This window comes from Eptatretus burgeri, chromosome 17 (genome assembly GCF_056783735.1).
Source record: "Eptatretus burgeri isolate ZD-2024b chromosome 17, Ebu_testis_v1, whole genome shotgun sequence".
Lineage (NCBI taxonomy): Eukaryota > Metazoa > Chordata > Myxini > Myxiniformes > Myxinidae > Eptatretus > Eptatretus burgeri.
This window is the reverse complement of record NC_140977.1, coordinates 35,582,478-35,605,537: the sequence shown is the minus strand read 5'-3', so window position 1 is coordinate 35,605,537 and position 23,060 is coordinate 35,582,478. Positions and strand designations below refer to the sequence as shown.

The following is a 23,060-nucleotide window of genomic DNA, read 5'->3' as shown; positions in this document are numbered from 1 at the left end:
AACTAATAATTCCTGCATGGCTGTATAAATTGAATTGCTCGTACGATGCTGCATCGGTGAGTCAACCTGCATGAGCCCTTAAAAAAGCTTGTATTTTTAAGGTTACATCCGGAGGTGTGATCGGTAATTTAATTTTCAAGAAAAAGCTTGGCTGTGCGTTTGTGTGTGGAGAACTCTGCAAGACAAATTCCTCCGTGCATGTACGAGGGTTCGGATTGATCCGAGAGTTTATGGTTGCAAACTTTGTAGTTTTCCTTTAAATCTGATTGGATGTTTGTTTTCCAAATTCCCATCTACTCTAATTGTGTTTTGTTTGGCATCGGCTTACAGTTCCACTTTGACAAGCAGACAACCACACCAAGAAAATGTCCCTTTTGGATCATTTTGATGAGGGATTTTCAACCTTCTACATTGGTGAGAGAACTTTCTTTAACATGTCATGGCTGGTATGTAATTTTTTTCCCCCACAGTTAAGTTCTCGTTCGTTGTCTCAATCAAGTTTTTGAATTTGTCTTTTCATGCATTATGCATGGATGTAGTTAGGTGCTCATCGGCAGTCTTTTTACCCACCAAGTTTTCACGTTAGACTGGCAACTTTAATGAAAAAAAGTTTTGGATGAAAAAACACACAAACAATTTTTGGCCAAAAAAAAAAAGAAGAATACGAAGAATGAGAATACTTTTCTGAAGTGCTCCGGTTATACGATTTATTTGAAAGCCCGGTTAAAATGAAAGCACACACTGTCAAGGCTCGTATGATAGCTAACACACAGAATGGACAAGGAGAGCAGGAGACAAGAGGGGAAGGAGAGGGAGCGAAAAAAGTGTGGAACAGAGACGTAGGGAGAGCAATGGGGTGGGGTACATAGGGTAAACAAGATGGAGATTACAGGGACTTTCAGGTCCTTACACGACAGGGACTTTCAGGAAGGAAAGCAGGGAATTTGAAGGAGGTGGGTTTGGGGTGGATTGGTGAGGGTAGAAAAGATAATGGTTTTGGATGGGGTAAGATAAGAAATGGTGGTGAACAGCTGTTTTGAAGACCTGGAGGGAAGAGCGTAATGAAAGAGTGTGAGAGTTTGTTCCAAAGGCGGGGGAAAAAAGAGAAATGAAAGAGTGAAGGTGAGCAGTGATTCTTGATTTTGGTAGTTTTACCAGAAGGGGGTTGCTGGCGGACCTTGAGCGCCCTGTGGAAATCTGGGGGAGGGGGGGACAAATCGCAGACAGAGCAGGGGGGAGGGCGGTGCTGGAAATGAGACGGAAGACAAAGACCACCGAACTGCCTGCAGTGAGGGAGTGAGAGACTCAGACTCAGCCTCATCATGGGAGATGCCAATGATCCTAAATGCCTTGGTTTCCACAGCGTGAAGCTGAGAAAGGTGGGAGCACCAGCCCAGAGGGGAAAGCAGTACTCCATCAGGCTGTGGATGAAAGCTTTGTATGTGGTCAGGCGCTCAGGTGTGCCAAGGAAGGACTTTGCATGACGGAGGATTTCCAGTCGTCAACTGGCTTTGGAGGCCAGCTTGGAAATGTGGCTTTCCCAGGAAAGATCATGGCAGGTAGTGAGATCCAGAAGCTTGAATGAAAGGACTTCTTCCAGAGGATTGTTGAGAAAGTACAGGTGGCGGGGGTGGGCAGGGGAGGGGGGATCCATACGGTCCTTTCGGAGAGACATAGTGAGAGTGTGAGATTTGTCAGGATTTTTTTTTTGTATACCTTGTCGAGGCTCGTATGAGAGCTAACACACAACGCACATCAAGGGGGGCATGAGACAGGAGGGGAGGGAGTGGGAAGGACAAAATAGTGGGGAACAGAGACATTTGGAGATCAGAGGAAGGGAGAGGGATGGGGCGGGGAACACGGGGAATAGAAGATGGACATGACAGGGACTTTCAGGAAGGAAAACAGGGAATTTGAAGCACGTGGGCTTGGGTGGATTATCGGGGGTAGAAAAGATCGAGGATTTGGATGTGGGATGATAAGAGGTGTCGGTGAACAGCTGTTTTGAAGGCCTGGAGGGAAGAATGGGAATGAATAGAGTGAGGGAGTTTACTCCAAAGGTGGGAAAAATGAGGAATGAAAGAGTGAAGGTGAGCAGTGATTCGTGATTTTGGTAGTTTTACCAGAAGGGGGTTGTTGGCGGACCTTGAGTGCCCTGCGGAAATGTGGTGGGGACAAATCGCAGAGAGAGCAGGGGGGCGAGGCTGGAGAGGAGACGGCAGAAGACAGAAAGACCACCGACTAACCTGTGGTGATTGAGTGAGAGGCCCAAAGACTCAGCCTCATTGCGGGAGAAGCCAATGATCCGAAATGCCTTGGTTTCTACAGCGTGAAGCCGAGAAAGGTGGGAGGCAGGAGCACCAGCACAGAGGGGAGAGGTGTACTCCATCAGGCTGTGCTCAAAAGCTTTGTATGTGGTCAGGAGCTCAGGTAGGCCGAGGAAGGACCTTGCACGACGGAGGATTCCCAGTCGGCGACTGGCTTTGGAGGCGAGGTTTGAAATGTGGCTTTCCCAGGAAAGGTCATGGCAGATAGTGAGACCCAGAAGCTTGAAAGAAAGGACTTCTTTCAGAGGATTGTTGAGAAAGCGGATGGGGGGGGGGGGTTCTAAATGGTCCTTTCGAAGAGACATAGTGAGGGTGTGAGATTTGTCCGGATTGAAAGACATGTTCCACGTGTTGGACCAGTTTGTGATTTTATCCAGATCAGCAGTGAGCGAAGAAGATGCTGCTTGCCGGTCTAAGGGATGACCGATGGTACGGCAGAGGGTGGAGTCATCAGAAAAGAGATATACAGAATTTTCCAGAGAGTGGGAGAGATCATTGATGAAAACCAGAAAAAGAACAGGGCCCAGAACGCTACCTTGAGGAACTCCAGCCTGGACAGGAAGGGGGGATGAAAGAACTCCATTTAGGGCCACACGGTGACTGCGACAGGAGAGGAAGTCTGCGAGCCATGAGTGGAGATGGCCTTGAATACCATAGGAAGAGAGTTTGGTGAGCAGGGCAGGGTGCCAGACTGTGTCAAAAGCACGTGATATATCCAGGGATACTGCTCGGATTTCCTTTCTGGCATTGAGGACCTCCATCCATTGTTGGGAGAGCAGAAATGTGACATGTCAAATTGCCATTGAATTATGGCATGCTATTTGAATGGTTTTGGTGTGCACATGCTAATGAACTGCCTGTTTGTTCTGATCTTTGATGTGCATGCATGCATGAAGGAGAGGCTTGTGTGCAAAGTTAAGAGGGGGAAAGGAAAGAGAACCTGCCTAATCCCACAAACCCATCACACATAATCATCCATCCATCCATCCATTGGGATGATACTCTGTGCACAGCGTTGGTGCGACCTAAGCAGTCTCCGTGGATATTGGGCAAAATCCTGGATGGGTCTCCACTCCGACACAGGATACCAGCAAGCTGGCACTCATTTTGCTGACTTCGGAAGGATGACAGGCAGAGACAACAGGTCAGGTATGGGAGCATGCGCCAGAGCAGCATGTCACTGGGTTCACTTTCCACCAGTCCTCCAGGGGCCTCCATCTGGCCATCCCCCAGGCAGATGCCTGGCCCATCCCCATCTCCTAGAGATGCTGATCAACCTGCTGCAATCACGAGGCATGTGGTCGGACCATTGGCCTCCTCAACTCATGAGGCTCCCTCGCTGAGAGAATCTGGTGAGCAGGATCAGCGTCAGGAAAATGAGACACATAGCCATACACCCGTAGCTGATGCTCACGGACTATGCAGGTAACAAATCTCATTTGGGTCAATCTCAGCAACCGCTTGTTGGACACAAAGTTGGACCAACAATAGCCAAGGATTCTCTGAAGAGACCTGGTACCAAAGGAAATAAGTCTCCCTCTCAGATCCCTGGTCAGAGTGCAAGTCTCACATCCGTAGAGCAAGACTGCAAACACCAAGCACCTAAAGACTCAGACTTTCGTCCTCCCGCACAGGTACTGGCAGTGCCACACCCCATGATCCAGTGAATCCATGACTCCCTAGGCCTGACGAGACTTCGGTTGACCTCTGGTTCAGAGCCAGCAGAACATGAATATCACTGCCAACGTAAGTGAATCTCTCCGTGACCTCAATATCCTCACCACCAACTGGTTCATACAGAATACAATCATCCAAGATGTCATTGAAAGCCTGGATCTTAGTTTTGACCCAGGAAACCCATAATCCCAGTGGCTCCGACTCCGACTCCTCATTCAGCACCCCGAGGGCCCCCAAAAGGATATCTGGAGTCTCCGCAAATATGACTGCATCATCTGTGAATTCAAAGTCAGAGATCTTGACATTCCCAAACGATGCAGCGCAGCTTGATCTCTCCGACATCCTCCCCAGAATCCAGTCCATACAAGCACTGAAAAATGTGGGGGCCAGTACACACCCCCGATGAACTCCAGTAACAACTGGAAACAAGTCAGAGATGGTACCACCACATCTCACAGCACTCTCAATACCAGAGTATATTTCAGACATAAGATTGATCAGTTTTGGTGGCACCCCATGAAGATGAAGAATCCTCCAGAGGGCATCCCGATTCACTGAATCAAATGCTTCACAGAGATAAACATAGGCTGCAAGCAGCCCAGGGAGGACCCGAAGAGCAAGGATAGGGTCAATCGTTGACCTCTTCGGTGTAAAGGCTGTCTGCTCTGGACGCTGGTGCTCAAGCAGATGGTGGCGAACCCTATCAAGAATGATCCAAGCAAAGACCTTGCCTGGCACTGAGAGCAGCCTCACCCCTCGGTAGTTGTTGTAGTCTTGGCGATCATCCTTCCCTTTCGAGAGAGGACAACAAGGCCCCTCTTCCAGTCAGTTGGGATGGATATCTGTGTTCCAGGCAGATATCCCCCCCCCCGGTGGGAAAGGGTAGACAAATTGTGATTTTCGTTTGTACAAGGAGAATATGGCAAATGGTTTAACCACTGGCATGGTTGGATACCATGAAAGGTATTACTGGTAGGAGAAGTAGGAGAAGGAGATAGAAGCGCCCTGCGGAAATGCCGCAGACAGGGATTTGCAAGAGCTGCAAGATCTGCCAATGATCATTGATCATTGATGATCCCTGTGCCACAGATCCCAAATGATCACAAATCCCTGTGCCGCAGACAGGGATTTGGTCAGTTAAGTACTATCGTAGGGTGTGGGTATTGAGACATTTTCTTTTTGCTCCCAGAAAGAACGGGTGCAACTATTTCTCTACTCTGTCTGCCTGCTGGTAGTCAAACAAAATCGAAAGTCACGCCAGACAGGAAGCTTTCTGTTTTGAGGATGTCATAAAGAACATATACAACAGGCGTGAACTAACTCGGCCCAACGAGGCCCACGATTAACGAAGGTAATGGAAAGGTGGCGTAGATTCGACATAATAGCGATGATCCCCCAGAGGACAGGGCCGGTGTGTCCGCTCTCCTTCGCAGCTCCGATCACGCTCCCCCATCTCTTGCATCAGTCTGACCCTCCCTGACTTTTGTGACCACCTCTCTGAGCGGCAAGTTCCGTAGTTTGCTGCCTGCTGGAGTGAGCAGCACCCTGTTCTCGCAGTCCCGCCAAGTGGGAGTGTCAGTGAAGAAAAAGTCTTTCAACCCTCTCCCAGGCTTCTGCATCACATCTCGGCGCCAACGCACATGTTGACATTTTGTCATCCGCGAAGCGATTTAGTTGTTTCACTAACCCTCCACCTGGCCTCAACTTTAAAACAGGAGGTTTTACACAACACAATCTTCTCCTAAACTTCCTTATGATCCACAATCAACGCCTTCTCCGTGCACATATTACATACAACTTAGCTCTGGAGTCTAGACTCTAGACATTTAGCTAACACAGGGGAAGTACGACGCTATGCGATTACACGATCCATGCTACTCTTACCACAATTTAGCTATGGACCCACCAACCCCGTCCATTTAACACTGATATCGGTCTATTCTCATTTTGCAAATTGGTGGTTCGAGGAGATCGAAGGGTATGAATGTTTGCAAAGATTGAAGAGAAATGAAAAGGAATGGTAATGGATGAGACCGTGTACAATGATATGCAGATGACACTTTAAATTGATTGCCTTTTGGCTATACTTGAATCATGAGACTAAGCTTTTCCTCTTATGCGATCTCTTGTTGGCCACTCAAAGCTCAAACGTTGCTCTAAATTTAAGGTTATGACTTTTTAACGAGCAAAATCATGAATTCCTTGCAGAAATAGGCTCTTAGGAGGTATTCCTGCGAATCCTGGCATATACTGTCTATTGTGTTTACAAGCTTTTACCTTTTTTTTTTTTCATTTGCCAGTTCTGTTCATCCTGATCGAATTTGGTGTGTTCACAATACTTATGTGTTGTCTTGGCTGCTGTGGAGCAAGCATACGGTCTCAGTGCATGTTGTTATCGGTCAGTATTTCCGTTCGGGGAAAAACTTGGTCGTGCGGTTTTTAATTTCTTGCTGTTTTCAGATGGTTCTTTTATTTATTTTTTTTTGCTATAATGCAAAATTTAAGTTGATGCAGATTTTATTTATTTATTTATTTGCCAACAACAATCTTTACAGTCGCAACCAGTCTGTCATTGCGTTTATATTATTATGAATTTGCTCGTTTTGTAGCCAGTTTTGCATTTGTGGCTGCTTTCATCCAAAACCGTTTTAAAGTTTCACTTTTTGTTTCATGTTGAATAACTTTTCTGTAACCTGTTTCAATTTCTTTCACAGGTGTTCATCTGCCTCCTGGTAGTGTTTTCAGCTGAAATTGTGTTTGGAATTTGGGCTTTCTTCAACAAAGAGCAGGTTTGTCTATGCTCTCTTATTATTTCTTCTCCTTTCACTGATTCTTATTTTGGCTGCTCCCATTCGGGGTTGCCACAGCGGATCATCCGTCTCCATTTCGCTCTGTCCTGCACATCTTCCATTGTCGCACCAACCACCCGCATGTCCGCCCTCACCACATCCATAAACCTCCTCATTGGCCTTCCTCTTCTCCTCCTACCTGGCGGCTCCATCCTCATCATCCTTCTCCCGATATACCCCACATCCCCTCCTGTGCACATGTCCAAACCATCTCAATCTCGCCTCTCTCACTTTGTCTCCAAACCGTCCTTCGTGCGCTGTCCCTCCAATATATTTATTTCTAATCCTATCCATCCTCGTCACTCCCAACGAGAATCGCAGCATCTTTAACTCTGCCACCTCCAGCTCCGCTTCCTGTCTTTTTGTCAGCGCCACCACCTCCAAACCATACAACATAGCTGGTCTCACTACCGTCTTATATACTTTCCCTTTCACTCTTGCAGATACCCTTCTATCACAAATCACTCCTGAAACTCTTCTCCACCCACTCCATCCTGCCTGCACTCTCTTCTTCACTTCTCTACCACACTCTCCGTTACTTTGGACAGTTGATCCCAAGTATTTAAACCCATCCACTTTAACCACCTCAACTCCTTGCAACCGCACCATTCCACCACCCTCCCTCTCATTTACGCACATGTACTCCATCTTACTCCGACTGACTTTCATTCCCCTCCTCTCCAGTGCATACCTCCACCTCTCTAGGCTTTTCCTTAGCCTTCACCACCTCTCTCATCACCTTGCGCCACCACTCCTTGTACTCCTGTCTACTTTCTTCGTCTCTCTGGCTATCCCAATTTTTTTTTGCACCAACCTCTTCCTCCTTATACTTTCCTGTACTTCCTCGTTCCACCACCAAGTCTCCTTGTCTTCCTTCCTCTGTCCAGAAGTCACACCAAGTACCTTCGTAGCTATCTCCCTCACCACTTCTGCAGTAGTTGCCCAGTTGCCCCACACTTCTTTACCACCATCCAACACCTGTCTCACCTCTTCACTGAATTTCACACAAGTCTTCCTCCTTCAGCTTCCACCATCTGGTCCTTGGTTCAGCCCTCACTCTCTTCCTCAACCTCACCACCAAAATCATCCTACAAACCACCATCTGATGCTGTCTAGCTACACTCTCCTCTCCCCTGCCACCAACTTTCAGTCTCTAATCTCTTTCAGGTTGCATCCCCTGCCTAAGATGTAGTCCACCTGTGTGCCTCTTCCTCCACTCTTATGCATCATCCTGTGCTCCTGCTTCTTCTTAAAATATGTATTTACCACCGCCATTTCCATTCTTTTTGCAAAATCCACCACCATCTGCCCTTCCACATTCCTCTCATTGACACCATACCTACACATCACCTCCTCATCATCTCTATTCCCTTCCCCAACATGCCCATTGAAATCCGCTCCAATCACCACTCTTTCTTCCTTGGATACACTCTCCACCACTTCATCTAACTCACTCCAGAAATCTTCTTTATATTCCATCTCACACCCCATATGTGGGGCAAATGCACTGATGACATTCATCATCACACCTTCAATTTCCAACTTCACACTCATCACTCGGTCAGACACTCTCCTTACCTCCAATACCCTCTTGACATAATCTTCCTTCAGGATTACCGCCACACAATTTCTCCTCCCATCCACACCATGGTAGCACAGTTTGAATCCACCTCCGATGCTCCGAGCCTTATGCCCCATCCACTTGGTCCCTTGTACACACAGTATGTCCACCTTTCTCCTCTCCATCATATCAGCCAACTCTCGCCCTTTGCCAGTCATAGCATCAACATTCAAAGTTCCAACTCTCACCTCCACACTTCTACCCTTCCTCCTCTCCCACTGCCTCTGGACACACCTTCCCCCTCTCCTTCTCCTCCTTCTCCCAGCAGTAACACATTTTCCACCGGTACCCTGCTGACCACCGGTACCGGTGGCGGTCGTTGGTGATCCAGTATGGAAATCCGGTTTATGATCCGCATATTGATTTGGCATAGGTTTTACGCCGGATGCCCTTCCTGACGCAACCCTCCCCATTTATCCGGGCTTGGGACCGGTGCTGAGTGTGCACTAACTTTTACAACCACAGTGGCTGGGATATTTATTCTGGGTGACGGAGCATGAACATTTCTTCTAATTTCATTGTTTGTACATAATCGTGTAAGATCTCTTTTTTTATATTTCCCTTCTTTCAATTTCCCAAATGAAATTCTGACTTCAGGATAAGGTTTTATGCATTGCTTTATTTCTTTAGTTGGATAAACAAGAAACCCGGGCCTGGCTGTGGGAGCGTAATACGCACACTCTTAATATCTGGCAGGGGTGAGTAAAGTACTTGTAACACCCTCTCTCACCACCACCGGGTGTTGTACTGCACCCACTTACATAGAGAAATTGCACCGTGCCCCACTCCCAAACCCCCACGATTACAAATGCCTATATCCTTCCCGGGCACACCCCAAGTACAACCATCAAATCTCAATGTATTCTGTCCAGTTCTTGAGAAATGCATACATACACACACACACCACACACACCACACACACCACACACCACACACACACACACACACACACACACACACACACACACACACACACACACACACACACACACACACACACACACACACACACACACACACACACACACACACACACACACACACTTGGCTGATATGGGCAATTTTTCATGAATCGGCAGGTTGGAGTCAGTGTGATTACCAACTACAGTACTTGCTCTATACAACCCAGAGACCTTGAGCAGCTTTCTCCGAAAAACAACGTTCCATTTATATAGACGTTTCAGGGATATGTTCACAAACATTATTCTTTATAAGAAGCTGGGTGTGATGGGAAGAAAAACAAATTTGGCTCATAAATTTAGAAAACACGTTAATATGACAAACAGCTAAGAAATCAGGTGTTATTTCACAACTCGCTCAGAATGATGGAGCATGAACCATTCGCTCAGGGTGAGGAGCAGGAACCACTCACTCAGGGTGACTGAGCATGAACCACTCGCTCACGGTGTCAGAGCACGAACCACTCGCTCAGGGTGTCAGAGCACGAACCAATCACTCAGGGTGATGGAGCATGAACCACTCGCTCAGGGTGTCAGAGCACGAACCACTCGCTCAGGGTGACAGAGCATGAACCACTCACTCAGGGTGACTGAGCACGAATCACTCTCAGGGTAATGGAGCACGAACCACTCACTCAGGGTGATGGAGCACTGACCACTCGCTCAAGGTGATGGAGCACGAACCACTCGCTCAGAGTGATGGAGCACAAACCACTCACTCAGGGTGACAGAGCATGAATCACTCGCTTAGGGTGATGGAGCATGAACCACTCGCTCAGGGTGACAGAACATGAACCACTCGCTCAGGGTGACAGAGCATGAACCACTCACTCAGGGTAATGGAGCACTGACCACTCGCTCAGGGTGATGGAGCACAAACCACTCGCTCAGGGTGACAGAGCATGAACCACTTGCTTAGGGTGACGGAGCATGAACCACTCACACAGGGTGACAGAACATGAACCACTCGCTCAGGGTGACAGAGCACGAACCACTCACTCAGGGTGATGGAGCACTGACCACTCACTCAAGGTGACGGAGCACGAACCACTCGTTCAGGGTGATGGAGCACAAACCACTCGCTCAGGGTGACAGAGCATGAACCACTCACTTAGGGTGATGGAGCATGAACCACTCACTCAGGGTGACAGAACACGAACGACTCGCTCAGGGAGATGGAGCACGAACCATTTGTTCAGGTTGACGGAGCACGAACCACTTGCTCAGGGTGACGGAGCACGAACTTATCTCTCAGGGTGACGGAGCACAAACCATGTGTTCAGGTTGACGGAGCACGAACCACTTGCTCAGGGTGACGGAGCACGAACCGCTCTCTCAGGGTGACGGAGCACGAACAGCTCTCTCAGGGTGACGGAGCACGAACCACTTGCTCAGGGTGACAGAGCATGAACCACTCACTCAGGGTAATGGAGCATGAACCACTCACTCAGGGTGATGGAGCACTGACCACTCGCTCAAGGTGACGGAGCACGAACCACTCGCTCAGGGAGATGGAGCACGAACCATTTGTTCAGGTTGATGGAGCACGAACCACTTGCTCAGGGTGACGGAGCACGAACCGCTCTCCCAGGGTGAAGGAGCACCAACGACTTCCTCAGGGTGACAGAGCACGAACCACTCTCTCAGGGTGATTGAGCACAAACCACTCGCTCAGGGTGACAGTGCATGGACCACTCGCTCAAGGTGACAGAACACGAGCCACTCGCTCAGGGAGACGGAGCACGAACCATTCACTCAGGTTGACGGAGCATGAACCACTTGCTCAGGGTGACGGAGCACAGACCACCCACTCAGGCTGACGGAGCACAAACCACTCTCTCAGAGTGACGGAGCATGAACCACTTGCTCATTGTGACAGAGCACGAACCACTCTCTCAGGGTGACTGAGCACAGACCACTCTCTCAGGGTGACTGAGCACGGACCACTCGCTCAGACTGACGGAGCACGAACCACTCTCTCACGGTGACGGAGCACGAACCGCTCACTCAGGGTGACTTAGCACGGACCACTCGCTCAGACTGATGGAGCACGAACCACTCTCTCAGGGTGACGGAGCACGAACCGCTCACTCAGGGTGACGGAGCACGATGAAGCATGAACCAATCTCTCAGGGTGATGAACCACTTGCTCAGGGTGACGGAGCACGAACCCACTCCCTCAGGGTGACAGAAAATGAACCACTCGCTCACGGTGACAGCACACGAATCACTCTCTCAGGGTGATTGAGCACGAACCATTCGCTCAGGGTGACGGAGCACGGACCACTCACTCAAGGTGACGGAGCACGAACCACTCACTCAAGGAGACAGAGCACGAACTATTCGCTCAGGTTGACAGAGCATGAACCACTCGCTCAGGGAGATGCAGTATGAACCACTCATGCAGGGTGACGGAGCACTAACCACTCATGCTGGGTGATGGAGCACGAATCACTCGCTCTGAATGATGTGGCGTGGTAAAAGCAACCGCAGTGAGTGAACGATTTGCTCAGAATGACGTAGCTCAGTACCGCGATCGGCAAGTGGCTTAAGCACTCATGCAAGCACTCCAATTCAATGGTTGATACGGTACGGTTGTCCAGACTGTCGCTGCATCCCATAAAGGATCCCTTTAACTTTCATGTCCGTCTTCACCGTGCATGCAGCAGTGAATGAAAGAAAATAAATTAATACATAAAGTGACTTTATCCATAAAAGAGTTGCTGCTTAGTGTAGAACTAACCTTGAGACATCGCAAAGTTCAATCAACCATGAAATAAACTGCAGAAAATCTGGCATTTTGCCTGCTCGTCTGTACATGTGTCATGTGGTACATCGGTTCGGGGCCTGCGCAAACATTATAACTTTCTTTAAAATAACGTGTTTTTTTTTCTTTTTTTCAACCAGATTTGCTTTGATTCCTTGTAGAACATCTCATGAAACCTCCTAAAATATAGACATATCTGGCAGACGCTATGGATAGGGAGTCCCTCTGAAGGACAGGGTGCACGGTCTAGCAGTGAATGGATTCAATCATTCAGCTCAATGAAGCTGGTTAATTTTGTTACATTCCTAAATTATTTGTTCACTCAATATAATTCTCCAAACAGTAGAAAAAGATAAGTTTCATGGTTTAGAAATTTCACATTTTCTTGTGTATCTGGAGAAGGAGAGAACATAGCCTTGTTTGCTTAAATTAATAGGTATATAGGCTTAGTTATACGACTCATTATTTCTTTAAATCACCAGATTTCACACACAGATTTTGACACTTATTTAGTCCGGACGATATCCGATCCTCAAAACTGAAATAACATTTTGATGATATACTTTAATTAGTCAGTGAGAGTAGATCGTGGAAAATCATATCACATAATGCATGAAATCGCTCCAAGCTCCTAATTTGAAAACGATAGAACTTAAAAAAGTGATGCATACAGCGATTCAAAGCTATGATGAACAGGCATTCGATAATATGAGTGAGGAAAGTGAAAAGAAAACTTTGTCATGAAGAAATTGTTGCGGCCTGTTCCAAGTCGAGGCATGGTTGAGCAGGCCAAAAAACATGGTGGTGTCAGACCTCAGGAGGTTACCCAGGAAACGCCTTAAGACCCCAGAGAGTAAGGTGACCGAGGATCGTCTGATGAAGGATGTAATTAAATAAGCCCGTTAATTATCTTGATGTGTTTTGTTTCACTTTTGTTCAGGTCTCAAACGGGCTGAAAAGTTTCTATGACCACCTCTATTTCGAATATTGGAAGACACGATCCTCTTCTTCCAAAATCATTTTAATTATCATTCACAAGATGGTATGTTATCCTTTATAACCTGTTATCTATCTTCCTGATATTTCCCTTTTAGCCCTGTTTTGTATCATTATTGATTTTTCTTTGCAAGCAAGTGTTGATCTGTCTTAACATCTGCTTGCAGCTGGATTGCTGTGGCAGCAATGCTTTATCTGCTGTCATTGAAACCTTTGTCAATGATGTTTGTCCAAATGAGATTGGACTTGTGAGCATCATTTCAAATGCCCTAAAGGTGAGGAGTTTGAAATGCTCTGGCATATCTCATCTGTGTGTTTAAACCACTGAATTGTGCTTTTGACATTTTGATGCATTTAGCTTGTGCCTCGTATCGTATGTTGATCAATAGAACTTATATGATGGGGAAACTAGGTTTGGTGTTTTGATATCATTGTGGCAGCAAATGCTGCAGAAATTATTTTGGGAATTTTTTTGGAAATTTTTAAATTTTGTTCTCAATTCGTGTGGGTCCCATGTTATCTTCGGGATGAAGGCACGATGGTCGTGCTTTTAATTATAATAATTTGTAATTTGATGCAAACCTTGGCGAATGCTGCCATGGCCAACTTCTTTTATCGAAGCTGCATTCCTTTTATAGAATTGGAGTAAAGTGGTCCACTGACTCCACAACTACACCGAGATTTGTACTGGTAATGGGGAGGAACCAATGGCAACATTCTTTACCTTGGTTTTTTTTGCCATGAAGGCTTAAGTCCTAGGCTTTTAGCAACCAATTCAAAGTGCTTGAACACGGCCAGTCAGTGGACAGGCTCTCTCTCTCTCTCTCTCTCTCTCTCTCTCTCTCTCTCTCTCTCTCTCTCTCTCTCTCTCTCTCTCTCCCTCTCTCTCTCTCTCTCTCACATATAGGGCAGTATCATCAGCATTGAGTAGATCGGCGATGACTTCTCTACCGACATCGATTCCAAGCTTATTTGCACACCTTGACATTATCCATTCCATGTCGAAGCAGACGAGGGAGTGAGTAAGGACGCAGCCCTGACGAACTCTAGAACAGGGGTTCCCAACCTTTTTTTACTGGGGTACCATTTCACATGTTCGTGGTCCCACCGAGTACCACCGTGGTCTCTGCTCCTCCCATAACCTATTCATCATGGGGTCTTGGTTCAGAAGGAGAGGGAGATCATATAACCTGATCCGCAGTTCCCGATAACACCTTCAAATCCTGTACGTTCTGTGCCAGAGGATGCGTTCAGGTCACCGAGAATCAAAATTGGTCATGGGGAGGAGACCGATGCTACAAGAGACTCCAATTACTCATAGAATATGTCTTTCTCTGAACTCGCAGAGATGTTGGTTGAGGCATATGTCACAATCAGAGAGAGGGCGCCATGTCATTGTTTTAGACGAGCCACAAGGAAATGGCCTGAAACAGGGTGCCATGACATCAATGAGCCGCCATATTGTTGGCAGTAGTAGGGTGACTTCATGGGTGTACTGTGACTCTCCTGAATGGATGAGGGTGTAGTTACCTACTTACTGCTGTCCACTGTCAGGCACTCTTGCTTCGGACAAGCCTGCTTCTGATATTCGGAGTCTTGTCATTTGACGCGCCATGGCTTCCAGATATCCTAATTGGGATAATGATAATACGTTCCATGTGGCGATATGTGTGGTATGCTGAAGATCAGGAATTGGTAGAGTCAAGGATGCGCGGATTCTCAGCCTCTCAGCTAGCTCCCCTAAAAGGAGTTTGAGTGGTAGGCATCATACTTGATGGAAAACCAGCACCAAGTAGTCCTACGGGTCCTTGGTAGTCAGGGGCTCTAACCCTGGTGCCGTCAAGGTTTGTCGTCATAGTACGGTATTTGGGGTTGCCCCTTAATACTTTGATTCCTTGGGACAGGGGGAACGTGAAGCACAGTCGATGGAGCCAGTTCTTCATAAAGTTGAATAATTTGCCTCTACCTATGTCAGACAGTGCCGTTGATCCCAACAGGGATTCGGCCGCTAATGAGTGGCTCAAATCATCGCTGCTGCCAAGTGCCAGGTTATTTAACCTATTGCTGTGGATTTTAAATCGGAGTCGTCCTTCTCCTCGGTGGGCTGCCATCCAAGGCTGACGGGCCCCACCCACCCAGAGCAATCTGGTTTTCAGGCACCAGAGATCCGCCTTGCACACCTCTGCCATCTGTTGGAAAAACACTGCGTCAATTGCGGTTGTCTGCCTGCAGGCAGTCAAACAAAATTGAAAATCATTCCAAACAGGAAACTTACTGTTTTTAAGGATGTCATGAAGGATACATACTACAGGCATGGATAACTAATGTAACATGTTTTTTTTATGTTAAAGGCTCTAGTCATGGACGATGAGTCCTCATCGAGGCTCGGCCTTAAATAAAAGAACTGCATAGATAGAATAGTGAAGAAAGAGAGAATATTCTCAGAGTGTTTGAGGAAGTAAAAAAAATCTTTTTGAAAAGGGGAAGGTCATAAGTGTTAGGAAAGACATGAGAAGGTAAAGAGTTCCAGAGTTTGGCAATGGAGGGGAAGAAACAAACATCACAATGGCCCACCCTTGAGTTGTCAATAGCCATGCAATAATCCCTGCAATGGAGCAGCATGTCAATGTATTTCATGGTCTCACTAATGCTGGAGGTACGGAGGTGCACAAGCAACAAGGTTTTAGGACCATACACCGAAGTAATATCTGTAGAAAATAAAAAAGACAGCCAACTTTGCAGCATAATTCAAGTAGGTCAAGTTTTGAGGTCAGATTGGGAGAGTTACAAATCCAAATTAATTGGGACCATACTCTGGACAGTGTTGGTGCTGCCAAAGCAGTCTCCTGGGCTTCGGGGCACAATCCTCAACAGGTTTCCACTCCAACACAGGATACTCTTTTGGCTCAATCATCCCAGAAAGCTGGTACTCATTTTGCCAACCTCAGAAGGATGACAAGCTGAGTCAACCCCACCTGGTATTTGAGCTCAGGACTCTAGGACCCCAAGCCCACCACCCTAACCATTAAGCCAACACCAGGCATTTAGGAGAGCTGATAAGTCGGATTACTTTGGATTCAATTATGTCCAGGATGTATGTGGAGCTAGAACCTCCCCAGATGTGAGAGCAGCACTCTATACAAGGACAAATAGATCCTTTATATAGTTGAAGCAACTGTTCAGAGGAGAAGAATCTTCGACATCTGAACAGAACTTCTCGTGTCTTCGAGGCAGACTTAGCTCTTTGCGTAATGTGTGGATTCCAAGATAAATGTGATGTTCGGATTATACCTTGTGGGTTTATTGTATCACATGGTTTGACTATGGAGCATTCAAAGGATATTGGAGAGTTTAGAGGAGTTTTAGAGAGAGAATTTGGAAGAAATTGAGTTTTAGAAGCATTAAACTTAACTTGATTACATTTGCCCCACTGGGAGATCTTGTCAAAATCCGAATTTAAAGAGATGGCTGTGATGAAATGAGACGTGTCCATGTTTTAGTTTTTCAGACGTGATGAAATGACTTTTACAATCTTAATTTCATTTAAATTTGAATTATATACTGTATTGAACACTGAAGGCAATCTCAGTGCATTCCAAAATGTCTTCAGCTAGTGTATGTCCACACTCTGGAGAGCCAGAAGTAACATCTGTCCAACCTCAGAAATGAGCTTTCAAACTTATCTCCCTCTCAAACCTAGTGGTCCCTTGATATGTCTGTCTCTGGTGTATGTATGCTCCCCTTCCATCCCTGCCCTCACTTCAAATGGCACCACAGCTGACTCCACACATGATGAGGAGGCCAAATGCCTCAGTTCTGTGTTTGCTTCCAAATATTGCGTCCACAAACCCTCATTCAATGTACTCACCCTTCCCTGTTGTACCCAACTGCTCCTGGACTCGGTATCTTTTGCACCTGAGAAGGTAGAGAATGTTCTTTCAACCCTCGATTCTGACTCTGCTGCTGGACCGGATGGCATCAGCTCACGTGTCTTAAAAAAACCTGCTCTACTGCTCTTGCACATCCTCTCTGTGCCCTTTTTCACCTTATCATTTGCATGAGGTCATCTTCCATCTGCTTGGAAAGCTGTCCAACATCACTGCATGACATAAAAAATAGGGGCAATACCCCTGGGTGCTCACCTGGTGGCAGCTGGCTAAGATAACCAGGGAACCACTAGTAGGCATGGATGACCCCAAAAATATGTGACAGAGAAGAAACTAAATACCTTTGGATGTTTTCTTCAATGCAGTGAACAAACATTGGTACATCATGGGTGAATAAGGTTGTCGTTAAGTTTCATCGAAATTGTGTGTGTGGTTTTGGAGAAGAAAGCAAATGCATATTTTGGGGGAAACCCCTCCCCCTACCTGTAGAACCCTTTGAACCTCAATATTTTTTAATGTCGTGAACAAACTTTAGTACGTTATGGGTGATGAAGGTTGTGGTCAAGTTTCATCGGAATTGTTTGTGTTGTTTCTGAGAAGAAAGCAAATACCTATTTTGGGGGGCCACCCCCGTAGATCCTCTTTGGGCCCAATTTTTTTAATGCCATGAACAAACTTTGGTACATACATGATGATGAATGTTGCGGTAAAGTTTCATCAAAACCGTGTGTGTAGTTTCGGAGAAAAAAGTAAATACATATTTTGGGGGGCCACCCCCCCCCCATACACCTCCTAAAACCCAGACTTTTTTAATGTCATGAAGAATCCTTGGTAATTCACGGGTGATTAAAGTTGTAGTCAAGTTTCAATGGAATTGTGTGTGTAGTTTCTGAGAAGAAAGCAAATACCTCTTGGGGTGAGGGGGGGGGGGAAACCCCCCCATAAACCCTCTGAGATCTCAATTTTTATAGCATGAATAAACTTTGGTACTTTACAAGTGATGAAGGTTGAAGTCAAGTTTCATCAAAATTGTGTGTGTAGTTTTGGAGACAAAAGCAAATTCATATCTTTGGGGGCAACTCCCCCTTACCCCCCCCTCACACCCCCTCAAACCCCAATTTTTCTCATGTCATGACCAAACTTTGGTGCATCATGGGTGATGAAGGTTGTAGTCAACTTTCATCAGAATTGTGTGTGTTGTTTCTCAGAAGAAACCAAACACCTCTTTGGGGGGGGGACCCCCGTAGACCCACTTAGGGCCCAATTTTTACTTAATGCCATGAACAAATCAAAGGGAACGTAAAGCAGCTGTGGGGTTGTATTTACTATTCGAATATCAGTCATTGGAGGAAACAGATTCTGGCTGTTTCCTCCGCTTAATCGTGGGGATGGCATCCTCTCTCAATCGTGGTGGATAACTACAGAATCTAGCCATCTGTTGTTTCTATAACAGTGCTCTGTAACATGTTCCGAGCACAAAAGCGAACATTTTGTAGGCCCGATCCACACTCGGCTATTGGCAAATCCAGGTGTTTCGGCCATTGGTGTGGCATGAAACCGCCACGGTTTGCATTACAACAACCACCAAGGACGCATCGACTCGGAATATTTTTGAAAAATTGAAAATTATTCGCTGTTTGAGTTCAATCGTACTGCGATGTAACCTTCAGACAATACGAATAATGGCAGTCGACTCCCGTTTGTGACGTCATGGCTAAGTGTGAAGAAGAAGAAGAAGATTTCGACTTTGAATCGCAAAATTACTGACTTTATAAATTGCAAGTCGGAGAAAAAGACGCACCATATCTATCTTGAAGTGTATCAAGGGATAGAATAGCATTTAGGCGTTCTGAGCATTTGGGTTCCTCTTTAAGAGCTGTTCATGGATAGTTCAGTGGCTTTTTGGTATGGTTGTCCACCTGCTGTAGGTTGTGATCCAAGTTGTATGTACAGTAGATATGATTTCTGGAGGTGAACCTTTTACAGCATTTCATAACCATTTTCTCATAAAAGCAGGGTTTGGCTCCCTGGGTATTACTTAATGTATTCATGAGCTTGTCAATATATGTATTTTTAAATGCAGACACAGAACACCCGCACCCACATCCCTCTCCATCCTCAAGTGTTTGGTATCTTGTATTAGACGGTCACTAACAAGTTGCCTACTTTTTCAGGATTGCTACACCCGCATCAATAAGACGTACCCGGCATATATGTTCATTATGGCAGGTGTGGGTGTTGCGATTGGTATCTTCCTGGTACGTTGTGCAGTTTGTACTCAATTCTTTTTTGATTTCCACTTGTTCCCTCGTATCTCCCCATTCCCCTTTCCCTTTATTTTTTTGGAAAGTGCTGTGAGATTTTATTAACAATGGGGAGCGATGTACAAAAATGAAAATGGATTCATTGGTTGAAATTAGTCCAGCCTTTCGTCCGTCTAGCCTGGGGTTGAATCTCGACCCAGATATGAACTATAAACCTGGTGTTTCACATGAAGGGTGAGGCATCATTGTGTCCGCAGTCCATCAGAGGGATGGTAAGCCAGAGGACTGCCAGCAATGGCCATTGTTGCTCCCAAGGTGTAGTTCTTGAAGGGTAGTCGAGTTATCGTCAGTACCCTCAACAAATTACAAATCCATACCCTGACTGACTTGAATGACAAACCACCAAACATAACTCTTGCGAAGAGACTGTTTCGGCAGCAATGAGGCTCCGCCAAGAATAAAATTAATAAGGAAAAGTGACATGACTTTCCCCTCCCCATCACCAACTCCCATTCCCTTCATTTCTTATAGCCATGGCCACCCTTCCCTTTCTCAGTTTTAACTTTTGGTGCATATCATCAGCATCCATACATCCATTGGGATCGGACACTGTACAGAGCGTCAGTGCTGCTGATGCAGTCTCCTGGGCCATTGGGCACAATCCTGGACGGGTCACCACTCCGACACAGGATACTCGAATGGCTCAACCATCTCAGAAAGCTGGTGCTCACTTTGCCAACCTCAGAAGGATGACAGACTGAGTCAACCCCAACTGGTATTAATTCAACGAAAAACGGGATTTGAACTCAGGACCCTAGGATCCCAAGCCCACCATAAAGCGAACACCAGCCATGAATCAGTATATACAGATACGGCTCCAATGGTGGAAGCGGTCTTATGTTCCCACTTTGAAATTATATTACTTTAGTCGAATCATATGCTTAGTAATTTACTCCTCTTCTGCCTCTCCTTTTCAGATTTTAGGAATGGTGTTGAGTATGAGTAGCTACTGTGCCATTCAAAACGATCAACTTGCCATGATCTATCAACAATCGGTCGAAGGTGAGAAATTATTCGTTTCTGAATGTTCTCCACATGGTGGAGCTCTTTACCGACAATTAAATTGTCAAATTTAATCTTTGAGCACTCTTTACATTTCTATTTATATTCATTTTTAGCTCATCTGGAACATAGTTCCAGGGAGCATATGGGATGGTGCGTCGTCCGTCTGTTCGTCCGTCTGTAAACACTTGCAATTTCTTCTCCGAAAGTGTCGATGGGATTGTGACCAACCTTGGCTAAAATGATATTTGGTATATTGTAACTCAAGTTTGTTCACAGCATTAAGAAAAACAAAATCTGGGTCGAAGGGGGTCTAGCAGGGGTCAAATTGGGTCCAGGTTTGACCCCCCCCTCCAAAAATGTGTATTTGCTTTCTTCTCAAACTACACACACAATTTAGATGAAACTTGACCACAACCTTCATCACCCGTGATGTACCAAAGATTGTTCACATCATTCGTTAACCTCAGCAAGCATTTGCTTGATCTAATGCTTTGAAGTCGATAGATGCTTTGCCCATCCAGCTCGATTTGCATGCATTTAAGAGCTGATACGTCTTGTCTTTTTATTTTTTTATTTTTGTCAAGACGGTAAGTTTTTGAATACACCAATTGCCTGCTTTGATAAACATTTACTGCCCACCAGAGGGCGCTTGAACCATGAAGTGAACTTGAATTTGAGGCAAATCCATATTCGGTTTCCTGCTTCCTTGTTGCTGGGTATTTATCATTGCTAACGTTTTCTGCCTGAAAGGTTTTCTGAAGCTCTTGCAGGCTCGGGGAGCTGCAGTAGAGAGGTCTTCATTTTTTTTTGTTTTAATAGTTCTGCTCTCCCCTCTGGGCTGGCTTCCCTGCCTCACATCTTGCTCAGCTTATGACCGTGGAAACCAAGCCCTTCAGAGATCATTGGAATCTTCCGTGATGAAGCTGTCTCTGGGCCTATCACTTTTACATTTCAGATAGGTCTGTGGTCTGTCTGTCTTCTACCACCATCTACCACCAGGGCGCATGCAGCCCACCATCAACCTCCCCTTCTGGTGAAATTCCTCAAATCTAGATTCAGTGCTCACCTCCAATTATACGTTCTTCTTGTTTCCCACCTGTGGAACCAACGACCACATTCTCTTCAATCTCATTCTTCCCTCCAGGTCTTCAAGACAGTTGGTCACCACCATCTCAGATCATCCCCCATCCAAAACCATGATCTTTTCTGCCCATGTTAACCCTCCCAAAGCACACCTCTTTTCAAGTTTCCAGTTTTTCCTTCATGAGAGTTTGTGGCTGTATCCATCTAGTTCACCCCCCATGTCATCATTTTGTTCACCCACGTGTGCCTTTCTCATTCTTCACCACATTTTTATTTCTAGAAGTCTCCCTCTATTTTGTCCCTCGGCATTGCTATTGGTGTGTTCCATGCCCTCCCCCTCTCGCCCTCTCTTTATATTGCCCCTTTTGTTCTGTTACTTTCTATGTTACAAGTCCTCCACAAACCTTGACATCAAAAAATAGTGATATCAGGTCCCTTGGTCTGCCTCTAGTTCATGGGTCTCTGCCATTGAGTAGAAGGTTGGATCATTTTTTACTTTCATGGAAGCAAGACAGTACCACCGCGTGTCACAGATTCTCTAATGTCAACCATTTAATCTATTTTCTTTTGATTCATCCTTTATAATGACTCATGCACTGCACTCTCCAAAAACATAGAATATTAATCAGTTTGAATGCTTGCTCCCAAATAACCAGAATTTTTATTCTTCCAGCATCCTCTTACTGTACCTATAGTTTGCAACTTTTACCTTTTTTATTGTCTTGGTTCACTTTCCCCTCCAATTCTCTGCAGGTGATTCTGGGAAACCTCCTTGGACTATGCACAGTGGAAGTTCATCCCACGTTCAAGAATCGTTCCCCCTCAACCCTCCAGTTCCTCCTTCAAAGTTAAATTAGCACTTTTTGGTGTAATACAGTTCTGATGTATTTTGTTTCTCTTGAGAAGATTTGCAGAATCTTCCGGCTCGAATATGATCGCATTCAGTATAATGTTGGAAATGAATGTTCATGATGGTTGGTTCCAGGATGCTTCTGGTCTCCAAAGCAAAATATTATAGTCACTTAAATCTGGGAGGTTTGAACTTTTGCCTTGTAACTTTTAAGATAATTAATCCTTGTGTGTCCATATCTGCTGCTTGATTTACGAAGACTTCCATGAACTATTTACTTTGCATATTTTACACAAAACTGACTTTTGTTTTTAGGTATGTTTTTTTTATAAAGCATTCCAAAGTAGATTGTATGTGGATTTGTTTCCTGAATGGTATTTTACAATAAATTGTTTAATCACACTTGTTCAAAGCAAAATGGCAAGTGTGGGAAACTGTGTCCTTTTCAACTGAGGCTGTGACAATTAAATGTCCATTTGTCATGAAATGTTTCACAAATTGATAAATGTCCTTATTATGCATACATGTGTGAGTTACAAGCTCCGTGATCCATAATTTGTCCTTGCTTTACCACCCCCCCCCCCACTCCCAAAGTTAGCGGATAGATCATATCTGAGGTAGCGCGACAAGGACTAAACTCAAATTGGTGATCTATATGAAATAGTCGAAGAAGATGTAGGCCCTGAGGTGTGGTGAAATGATTGATTTCATACCC

At 45.7% G+C, this 23,060-nt stretch overlaps 1 protein-coding gene across 1 annotated transcript; it reads left to right on the top strand.

The window, feature by feature from the left end:
* The first annotated feature begins 275 nt into the window (after positions 1-275).
* LOC147009733 (CD81 antigen-like) lies at positions 276-22,816 on the top strand. Its single transcript, XM_085860863.1, has 8 exons — positions 276-414; positions 6,305-6,402; positions 6,719-6,793; positions 13,141-13,242; positions 13,364-13,471; positions 19,258-19,341; positions 20,325-20,409; positions 22,249-22,816. The coding sequence occupies exons 1-8, from the start codon at positions 366-368 to the stop codon at positions 22,350-22,352; spliced, it is 705 nt and encodes a 234-aa protein (XP_085716989.1). The 5' UTR covers positions 276-365; the 3' UTR covers positions 22,353-22,816.
* The last annotated feature ends 244 nt before the right edge of the window (positions 22,817-23,060 follow it).